Source organism: Perca fluviatilis, chromosome 7, assembly GCF_010015445.1.
Source record: "Perca fluviatilis chromosome 7, GENO_Pfluv_1.0, whole genome shotgun sequence".
NCBI classification, from domain to species: Eukaryota; Metazoa; Chordata; class Actinopteri; order Perciformes; family Percidae; genus Perca; species Perca fluviatilis.
The window spans coordinates 5,257,626-5,268,684 of record NC_053118.1 but is presented as its reverse complement, the minus strand read 5'-3'; the positions used below and the strand labels follow the sequence as shown (position 1 = coordinate 5,268,684).

Below are 11,059 nucleotides of genomic sequence, written 5' to 3'. Positions count from 1 at the left end.
AGTATGAATTGCAAGTTCTGTTAACCTGAACAAACTGGAACTTTCCTGCATATGGACTGGGAATGTGAACAGGTGCATGAGTTCTGGAATATAACAACATCAGTAATATCTGATGTGACAGGATGTTGAATTCCTGCTGACATGATTGTTTTGTTACTTAATGACAACTCTAAATTACACCTACTTGGGAGACAGAGGAAAGTTTGGCTAGCTGGCTCAACCGCAACCAAGAAAATGATAGCTCAGCGCTGGCTCCCCCCCACTCGCTTTGTATAAAACAGTGGTTGCCGTATTTTCTAGACAAAGTTATGCTTGAGCTCTCTACAGCAAGGATTAACAAAGCCAAATCATCGACTCTCAACCTATGGAAAAGCCCAGCAGCACAAATATCAGACCTAATGACCTCAGCGCCACAAGAAATAGAGGAGAGTGACTAGGCAAGGTGTGATTTCTGTTTGTTTATTTGTTCTGTTTTCCTTGAGACTGCAGAGGGTGGTGGCTAGGAGAGGGTTTTTGTTCTTGTTCAATTTGTGTTTCTTTGTTCTTTATGTCTAATGAGAAAAAAACAATAAAAAATTGAAAAGTTTTCTCATGTTTGGTCTCAAAATGGCATTTAACACTCAATGTTCAGCAAACAATGTTTTCAAGACATAAAGTGCACACAGCACGGTCCTTCTGAAACACAAACCCCACTCTTCTGTCCATTTAGCGTTCTTAGCTAGCGGGCCACTCCGCCAGCAGCATTACTAGTAGCCTACTAGCCAATCAGAGCAGAGCAGAGTAGGGTGGGCCTGCCGAGATACCCGCTCCGCCAGCAGCATTACTAGTAGCCTACTAGCCAATCAGAGCAGAGTAGGGTGGGTCTTTTCTGCAAGCGGATGGGGATAGTTTTTATACAGTCTATGGTGGGGATACAAGTCAATAAAACTACCGTAACTAACAGGTGAACTGTGAACGTTGTAATTTGGCATGCGGATAAGAGAGTGCTTCAGAATCTCAACCATGATTTCAACACATCAATAACTCTCTTGCACACATATTGCCAGCATGCCATTGGTTAAGGGTGGGACCTTAACCAATGGCACGCTGGCAATATGTGCTTAAGGTTGCAGACCCCTGCTGTACATTGTCCAATCTGCCCCAAACTGCTCAGGCTTTATAAGAATCCTGGCCTGAGGAAATTTACAAACCAATATTGAATTATAGTCGTAGCACCATCTTCTGGCAACAGAAAGTCAGCCTTGTGTGACATCATCCGTGAAGATCATCCAATTTTCCTGATATATACATGGTGTGGTCTAAACATGATATACATGACGTATAAATAATGCGTGTTCTCTAGCACCACATAGTGTACACAGGTATGGGCACAGGAAGTGGTACAAAATGTGAAACATGTAATTTCCAACATCATGCACTCCATGGAGGGAATTAAATCTTACTCTTGCGTGCACTGTCCGACAGTCATGCACAGAGTGCAAGGGCCCGCTCAATGCTAATGGGAACAACAATATTTGAAATTTGTTCAGTAATAAATTTGTAGTCTGTAAGATTAGAGTAAGATTGTTTCAAGCGGGAGCTTTGGCGGTAAGATATAAATGCAGGCGAGCATCTGGAATCTCATCTCCCAGATTATCTTTCGAAAACACGACTGAAAGACGTCAGTAGATTGGCAGCTGTCACCTGTGTGATGCGGAATGATGTCTTAACATGCTCTAGTCCACACTGATAGCAGTTTAGTCTAAGATGAGCTAAAAGCTTATTCATCCATGAAGACAAGAGCCGTGTTGGGACTAGGCCTGGCAAAACCAGTTCTTTTTAAGGATTTGGGTTATTCTGAGTCACTCACTAAACTGAACCGGGTTGTGCGAGTCACTTGAATCACTTGAGTCAGTATTGCTAAATCACCAAGGAAACTCAGTCCTACTGCACACACCCACTCGCCCTCTCATGCAGTCACGGAAAAAAGAAAGCATTTTGAGCCAGACTGTTTATTTATTGTCTTAACTTAGTGTAGCCTAAGCAATATATGTAGGCTTTCAATGTAGACATAGAAACAGGAACGGCGAAATGCTCGTAGTGAATACATAAATATTATTTTTTTAAATCGACTGTGTGCTCGACCTAATTGCATTTCAACATATTACATTTATACACCAAACCTACAGTATGCCTAGCTAGGCTATGTGCAGAACATTGTATGTTATTTCAGAAGTGAAAGAATGGCTTTTCTTGTGATTTGCTTTACTCTGAGCTTGAGGAGAGACTTCACTCGCTCATCTGAATCAGATCCACTCATGACAACCGGCTGATTTGCGGGATTGACTGACATCGACAACTCACAAGTCATCGAGGGCTTGCGAGTCATTGAGGGCTCGTGAGTTCTCGAATGAATCCCATGGTCTGCGAGCTTCTGAGTCCTTAAGTCAGATAACCTGTCTTGGACTGTCTCTCTGCTCACTCAGTCGCTTGAGTTGATTTGTGGAGTTGTTGCCTACGAAATCGTAAGTTATAAAGCTTTTTGCAGCTAAGATGGCTAGGACTATTAGTAGCTAATGTGGCGCTGTTATCATTTTAGATTTAACTGTAGTAGGACTCAACTGATCCGAGTTAATGATACTAGAGACTTGCGATTCATTTAAAGATTTGGGTTAAAGATCTGAGTGAATCACGACTCAAACAGGTTTAGTTGGGACACACAGCCGTGGAGATGACAGAGCTCGGGAGGCAGCAGCTAGCTAATGTGGCTACACGGTCAACAGTGCACTGTTGACCATTTTAGCATGGTTAGCACATATCCTTAGCAGTCAAATGAGTCGAGCCGCTAGCCAGTGCACGCCCAGCCCGGGTAATATTAGTGCACTTAGCCAAGTGGTGGCGGGCATCTAACCAATGTGACACAAACACCCTACTAGTCACTGAGTCAGAATGTGAAATAACCTTTGCTCAAAAAGTGGAGGCCGAGAAACTGCTGCTGCTGCAGGCTGAGATGAGAGCCCAGCTGCTCTGATGCTTGGTTGGCTTTTCCAGCCGGCTATCATTTCCTGAATGTTCAGCCCAAAAGTGATTGCGTGGAGTGGGTGGTTCATTACAGATAGGACGGACTAGAGTTTAGTTTTTAGTTTATTTTTCTTTGAACTCGAAGTTGAACGGTCTTCTTTCTCTGTATGTCGGTCCGCCATTGTGAGTCAGCAGTAATGTAATGTAGGCGCCCGACCCAATTAACATACTGTTTCGTTGATTCTTTCCTTATCGGAAGTACCCAATTTCCAAGTACAATGGAACGCAGCATAACCGGCAAAACCAACCCCTGATGATTAATGTAAAAAGCGTCACTAACTGTGTGAATTTAGGGCGGGAAAGTCACACCAGACACTCAGATTATATAATTTGACAAAGCAGCAAATACAGCCGCTTTCATCAGTGGGTCATATGCTCAATGACCATTGTTTTAACTCACTCTTTAAGGAACTTAACAGACAATTAACCAGATGAAAATCCTATGGACCATAACTTTAAGCAAGAACGATGCGACCAGCAGCTGAGAACCGGTATGCAAAGTAATCCTATAGGGCAGATGTGCTTCGTCAATTTTGTCCACTGAAAGTGCAGTTTTTCCACTGACAGTCTCAGATTGTTATTATAAATTTCTGACAACAATGTAAAGGATCCCTACAGAGATAGATCTTTTTTAAAACAGTGAAACAAACAAAGCTATTTGATCAAATTAAAATTTGTTCAAACATTATAGGACTACCTGCAGCACACTCCTTTCAGGAAGCTCACAATAATAGTATGCTCAGACTGGCCAGGAATATTTCAAATGACTCCTCACATGTTTTGCACAGAGAATATCAGCTTCTGCCTTCAAACAGATGCTTTAGAGTTCATTATTTCAGTCGCATAAGACTTAAAAACTCTTTCATACATCAATCTATCCTATTGTTAAACTAGCTACATTAAATCCAGTGCAGTATTTATTCAGGGTTACAAGTCTCCAATACCTTGTCTGTGTGTATTTCCTGTTGCTATACATGTGTGCTTTCTGTTCTTACTTGGGTGTTTATGTCTTTTGTGGTAATGTTTCATGTATGTCTTTTGGTATTATTAATCTTATGTATGTCTGTATGTATGTCTATGTCCTCTTTTTTATATGAGCTACCCAGGGATGCAAAAAGAATTTCAGCACTGGTTGACAATAAAGTTGTATCGTATCATATCGTATTGTAATACATGCACACATTCAACAGAAGCAGAAGGACTATACCAGTGTAATTTAGTTCTTTTTAATTTGTCTTTCCACAGATGACGCATCAAGCAAATATTCTTACCAGGCTTAAGAGAAACCAGACAGGATTCGAGAAGACCAACGATTACACCGCTACACGGCAATCTCATTGAACCACTTTGGCAATAACTGTCTGTAAGCCCTGGACCAACAATCACTGTCTGAAAAAAACACCTACAGAATAAAATCGGTTGCATGTCCTGTGTGTAAACAGCCACAGAGAGACAGATGCAACCACATCACTATATAATATGACTAAACTGTGCTGAATCCACCAACCAGCACGCCATCTTGGCCAACTATGAACGCTACCACAGCAAATCAGTCGGACTGCCTCGAGATGAAGGTCCCAGTTCCTCTCTTCTTCATTATCGGTGTGGTAAGCCTGGCAGAGAACCTGCTGGTTGTGGTGGCCGTCATACGAAACAGGAACCTCCACTCACCCATGTACTGCTTCATCTGCAGCCTGGCAGCCTTTAACACCATTGCCAGCCTCACCAAAACCTGGGAGAACCTAATGATTGTGTTTGCCAATGTGGGACAGCTGGAGAAGAAAGGTTTCTCTGAGAAGAACCTGGACGATGTGATGGACTCCCTGCTGTGTATGTCATTTATGGGCTCCATTTTCAGTTTCCTGGCTATTGCTGTTGACCGGTATGTATGTATAGCTTGGATTCGCACACACAAATGTTTTAGATGAACGTTTTACAGCATTTTTTATACCACATATTTGACAGTATGAGGGATGAATTGGAATCTGTGATAATATTAATGTGTTCCATCCCAGCCCACTAATCCACCAGAATCCCCATGAACAAAAGCATCATGATGCTTTAAGATATTTAGTTCCATTTTAATTCAAATTTAAAAATGGCTTACTGTAGGCAGTAAAACAAAGTTGATGTTATGTGTTTACATCCTAGACTCCTCCAGGCACATGTGTGTCCTTGAGCAAGACACTGAACCCCAAGTTGCTCCCTGGATGCCGTATGTGGCTGTCCACTGCTCCCTAAACCTCAGAATAGGTTAAACGATTGTATGTGATGGATAATACAATTTCTGCTAGTTCTTCTCAAACTTTTAGAAACTATTTAGATGTATGTGTTAACATCACATTAAAGTAGGTTTTTACATTGGTTGTCATGAGACCATTATAATTGTGAATATTTGTTCTTGACCTCAAGTCAAGTGAAACAATTTGGACTTGTCTTGATTTTTGATTTTACCATCAAATGCTTTTATAACGGAGTCATGAATAATTCCCTTGACCTCAAGTAAAGTGGAACCATTTGGAATTGGTCATTAATTCAATTCAATTTAATTTTATGTATAGTATCAAATAATAACAAGAGTGATCTCTGGACACTTAACAGATAGAGTAGGTCTAGACCACACTCTATAATTTACATAGACCCAACAATTCCAGTAATTCCCCCAAGAGCAAGCATTTAATGTGACAGTGGCGAGGAAAAACTCCTTTTAGGGAAAAACCTCGGACAGACCCAGGCTCTTGGTAGGCAGTGTCTGACTTTGCCGGTTAAGGGTGTGATGAACAATGGCAATAATAGTCACAATAAAGATACTGGAACAATGACTAGAAATAATAGTTGTAGTAGTTCGTGGCATAGCAGGGCACTGCAGGGCGTTACAGGACATAGTAGGGCACAGCAGAGCATAGCAGGGTGTAACAGGGCATAGCAGGACGCGAAGCAGGACCACCGGGACAGCTGCAACCATGATTTAGGTGCCACCCTAGTCCAAAGAAACATGCTGGGCAAAATAAACACATCAGGACTCCGGGGAATAAGCTCCCCAGAGCTTTTCTGGGACAAGGATGCACACAGATGGAAAGAGAGAGAAGAGAGAAACTCTGTGTCAAAGGATGTCCCCCGGCAGTCTAAAACTATAACAGCATAATTAAGAGAGACAGGTTGAGGAGAGGAGCCTGGTCGGGCAAGAACTCTCCCCTGCCGGATCGGGCTGTACTGGCCTGCCTCCCTCTACTTTGATTATATCATTGATTATATGGTAGATTAATCTGATGACTATGAAGAGAAGCAGAGAAGGGCTTGGTCGTGTTTTTAGATATACACCCTCCCCCACCAGTCTAGGCAAACGCTGCAACTCCTCACTCCCTAACTATAAGCTTTTCAAAGAGTTTTAAGTTTACTTTTAAATGTGGTGACGGTGTCTGCCTCCCGAACACAGACCGGGAGCTGGTTCCACAGTAGAGGAGCGACTGCAAAGATAGGACAAAATAGGAAAATTAGATGTGGACTATTAAATATTAGATCTCTGTCTTCTAAAGCAGTATTGGTAAACAATTTGATATCAGCTAATAAAATTACCCATGGTTAACACTTCATTACTAGATATGATCAATATGTCCTTATTAACAGGTTATGTACCGCAGTCATTTAAAGTAGCAGTGATAAAACCTCTTCTGAAAAAACCCACCCTCGATCCTGAGGTCTTAGCCAACTATAGACCTATATCTAACCTTCCCTTTTTATCCAAGCTCCTTGAGAAGGTAGTTGCTAATCAGTTATGTGATTTTCTACATAGCAATAGTTTATTTGATGACTTTCAATCAGGATTTAGAAAGCATCACAGCACAGAGATGGCACTGGTGAAAATTACTAACGACCTTCTAACTGCTGCAGACAAAGGACTTGTCTCCATTCTTGTTCTACTAGATCTTAGTGCTGGATTTGACAATGTTGACCATACAATCCTGTTACAGAGATTGGAACACTTAGTTGGCATTAAAGGAATCGCTCTAAGCTGGTTTAAATCCTATTTCTCTGATCGATCTCAATTTGTTAATGTTAATGATAAATAAATAAAGTACACTAAAGTTAACCATGGCGTTCCACAAGGCTCAGTGCTTGGACCTATTCTATTCTCCTTATATATGCTTCCTCTTGGTAATATTATTAGGAAACACTCAATTAACTTTCACTGTTATGCGGATGACACCCAATTATACTTGTCAATCAAACCAGACGAAACCAGTCAGCTAGCTAAACTTCAAGCGTGCATTAAAGATATCAAATCATGGATGACCTATTATTTTCTGATGTTAAACTCTAACAAAACTGAAGTTATTGTGCTAAACACCTCCGAACCTCATTATCTCAAGACATAGCTACTCTGGATGGCATTGCCCTGGCCTCAAGCACTACTGTCAGAAACTTAGGAGTTATTTTTGATCAGGATATATCCTTCAACGCCCATCTAAAACAAACCTCAAGAACAGCCTTCTTTCATCTTCGTAACATTGCCAAAATTAGGAATATCCTGTCTCAAAACGATGCTGAAAAACTAGTCCATGCATTCGTTACTTCCAGGCTGGACTACTGTAATTCCCTACTGTCAGGTTGCTCAAATAAGTCCCTTAAGACTCTCCAGCTGATCCAGAATGCTGCAACGCGTGTTCTCACAAGAACTGAGAAAAGAGATCATATTTCTCCTGTATTAGCTTCTCTGCATTGGCTTCCTGTAAAATCCAGGATTGAATTTAAAATTCTTCTCCTGACCTACAAAGTTCTAAATGGTCAAGCACCATCGTATCTAGAAGAGCTCCTAATACCATATTGTCCCACTAGAGCACTGTGCTCCCAGAATGCAGAGTTACTTTTGGTACCTAGAGTCTCTAAAAGTAGAATGGGAGCCAGAGCCTTTAGTTATCAGACTCCTCTCCTATGGAACCAGCTCCCAATCTGGGTTCGGGGGGCATAAACTGTCACCACATTCAAGAATGAACTTAAAACTCTCCTATTTGATAAAGCTTATAGTTAGGGAATGAGGAATTGCAGTGTCCACCTAACTGGCCCACCTGCTTCTCTTCATAATTGTTAGATTAATAATATATAACAAAAGTAGAGGGAGGCAGGCCAGCACAGCCCAATCCGGCAGGGGAGAGTTCCAAGCCCAAACAGGCTACCTCTCCTTATGACCTGTCTCTCTTAGTTACGCTGTTATAGTTTTAGACTGCTGGGGGACTTCCTTCCTTTGACACACTGAGCTGCTCTCTCCTCTCCCTTTCTATTACCATTTGTGTGCATCCCGTCCCAGAAATGCTTGTTGCTAATCCTAGCTTCTGGGGAGTTTACTCCCCGGAGTCCTTATTTTTTTTCACCCTGCGTATTTCCTTGGAGAACGTTGACACCAAGATCCTGGTTGCAGCTGTCGCCGTGGTCCTGCTGCACTCCCTGCTGAGCTCTGTGGTGCCCTGCAATGTCATACTGCATCCTGCTAAACCCTGCTGCTTCCTACTACGTCCATCCATGCTCTGCTGGGCCACGCTACATCCTGTAACGCCCTGCAGTGCACTGATATGACATGAACTACAACGAATACCATTTGAAGTCATTGTTCCATTATTAATGTGACTATTATCGCCACTGTTCATCATATCCCCAACCGGCACTGTCAGACACCGCCTACCAAGAGCCTGGGTCTGTCCGAGGTTTCTTCCCAAGAGGGAGTTTTTCCTCGCCACTGTCGCACTGCTTGCTCTTGAGGGAATTACTGTACTTGTTGGAATTGTTGGGGCTTTGTAAATTATAGAGTGTGGTCTAGACCTAATATATCTGTAAAGTGTCTCGAGATAACTCGTGTTATGATTTGATACTATAAATAAAATAGAATTGAATTGATAGCTGAAGGCTCTGGCTCCCATTCTACTTTTAGAGACTCTAGGAATCACAAGTAACTCTGCATTCTGGGAGCGCAGTGTTCTAGTGGGGCAATAAGGTACTAAGAGCTCTTCTAGATATGATGGTGCTTGACCATTTAGAGCTTTGCAGTGCTTCCTCTATATTGATAGCATAGTGGCAGTGCGCCACGGTAAAATTTCCAGCACCACCATTAGGCTAGTGACAAATGGTCCAAAAGGGCTTTAGTTTTTGAGATACCCCTACCGGAGGTAGAACTAAACCCAACAATGTTTTTCCTCATCTCTAAGGTCTCCCATATGTGAAATGGATTCTTGGCTAAAAATATTTTACTGCTAAGATTGTTAAATTAACAGATATTGTAATACACCCCAAAACCAAAAAAGGACTAAAATATAGCCTGTCCGTATGGGAGTTAAGGCATAAAAACTAATGCAGATCAATCACACAAGCTCTGAGAGCTTTGACACTTGGCATGTTTGTAGTCAGGAAGTTGCACTACCTACTAGAATAGACTGGATGTGAATATCTTGATGTATGGAATAACTACAGACCTATAAACACATACTTAAAATAGGCGAACATGCAAACAATGAATATCTATGCAGAATGGTTTCCTTTACTTTATGGTTACTTTGCCAGGGATTATCATAGAAACAGATATGATGGCTTGTTGGAAGGGTGGGGTTGTGCTGAATCCAGCAATACCAAATATGTAAATATAGCATGACAAATCAGGGTGTTCTTTCACTCATTGTATGAGGTGTCCAAAATGAAAGAAAATGGAATACTGACATAATTTATTCTCAAGTCCAAAGCTCATTATCAGTGGTGAGAAGAATGTTGAGAAATTCAAATATAAGATACATTTAATAATGAAATATTTCATATGGCACCTTGTACTATACAGTCCATATGGAAACAAAGATTGAAATCGAAAGATAACACCTTACCATAGCACAAACAGGAGACCAGGAGTCAGGATTGCAGTTTGACCTTAATGAGCCTTTTAATAAAACTATAACTTAACTTCACACAATACAAATTAAATTACTGTCTTAAATAAAACTAATGGCAATCTAACAAAACAAACCCTGGGAGGGGGAATGAGCTCACTCCTCACTGAATCTCCAGCTTTTCTCAGGCTGGTTTTTTTCTAGCAGCAACCATTTGGAACATGAACTGCTTTTGGTAGCCATTCTGGGGGTTAGGCTATCTCCAAAGGCCACTTTGGGGAGGTCAGCCCCCCATGATGTTACAACTGCAACACACCACTGTCACTCATCTGGGTTCCAGAGAAGAGGTTTGACCAGGTGGCTGTGACGCCACACTACTGTTTGGTACAAGGCTCTAACAAGGCTCTAAGCACTTGTAAGTGCCTTGTACCAAACAGTAGTGTGGCGTCACAGCCACTTGGTCAAACCTCTTCTCTCGAACCCATTTGGTAGAGGATGGAGGCTCAGAGAAGATGGGTGCATTGAACCTGTGATGTTCCAGAAGGCACCAGCACCTAAAGAAGTTAGAGACATCACCCACCTCTACTGTAAAGACGGAAACTGCAACGATGCCACCAAATGCCAGTGTCTTTCAGTGGGCTTGACCTGCACAGAGTTTTGCTCTTGCCCTTTAACAGACTGTCCAAATATTTCACTGATGACAATGCAGATGAGTGACAGTGGTGTGTTGCAGTTGTAACATCATGGGGGGCTGACCTCCCCAAAGTGGCCACTGGCCCAGTACCAGTGTTGCCACAGTTACTTTGAAAAAGTAACTTAGTTACTTTACAGATTACTTGATTTTAAAAGTAGTTTAGTTACTTTACAGATTACTTGATTTTAAAAGTAACGAAGTTAGATTACAAGTTACTTTATTAGTTACATGCAGCAGCTGCCAACAACACCCCTACAGCCTCGACATAAAAATGACAACCGGTTTACTGTGAGGCAACTCAGCGTTGACAGTAGTAGGATCTGGTTTATTATGGCACGAAAGAGAGCGAGTCAACCGTGTTTAAGGGCAGCATTTCCGCTACAACATAGGTCTACTGCCCGACCAACTTCTTCAACTGTCCCCCACTTACTGGTTTTGCACC

The 11,059-nt window shown here is 41.8% G+C and overlaps 1 protein-coding gene across 1 annotated transcript; it reads left to right on the top strand.

The window, feature by feature from the left end:
* Nucleotides 1-4,328: 4,328 nt before the first annotated feature.
* LOC120562331 (adrenocorticotropic hormone receptor-like) lies at nt 4,329-5,252 on the top strand. Its single transcript, XM_039806020.1, has one exon. The coding sequence runs from the start codon at nt 4,590-4,592 to the stop codon at nt 4,986-4,988; it is 399 nt and encodes a 132-aa protein (XP_039661954.1). The 5' UTR covers nt 4,329-4,589; the 3' UTR covers nt 4,989-5,252.
* The last annotated feature ends 5,807 nt before the right edge of the window (nt 5,253-11,059 follow it).

What these genes read in the sequence shown, in the direction of transcription:
- LOC120562331 (XM_039806020.1), top strand. Translation starts at nt 4,590, where the DNA reads ATGAACGCTACCACAGCAAATCAGTCGGACTGCCTCGAGATGAAGGTC.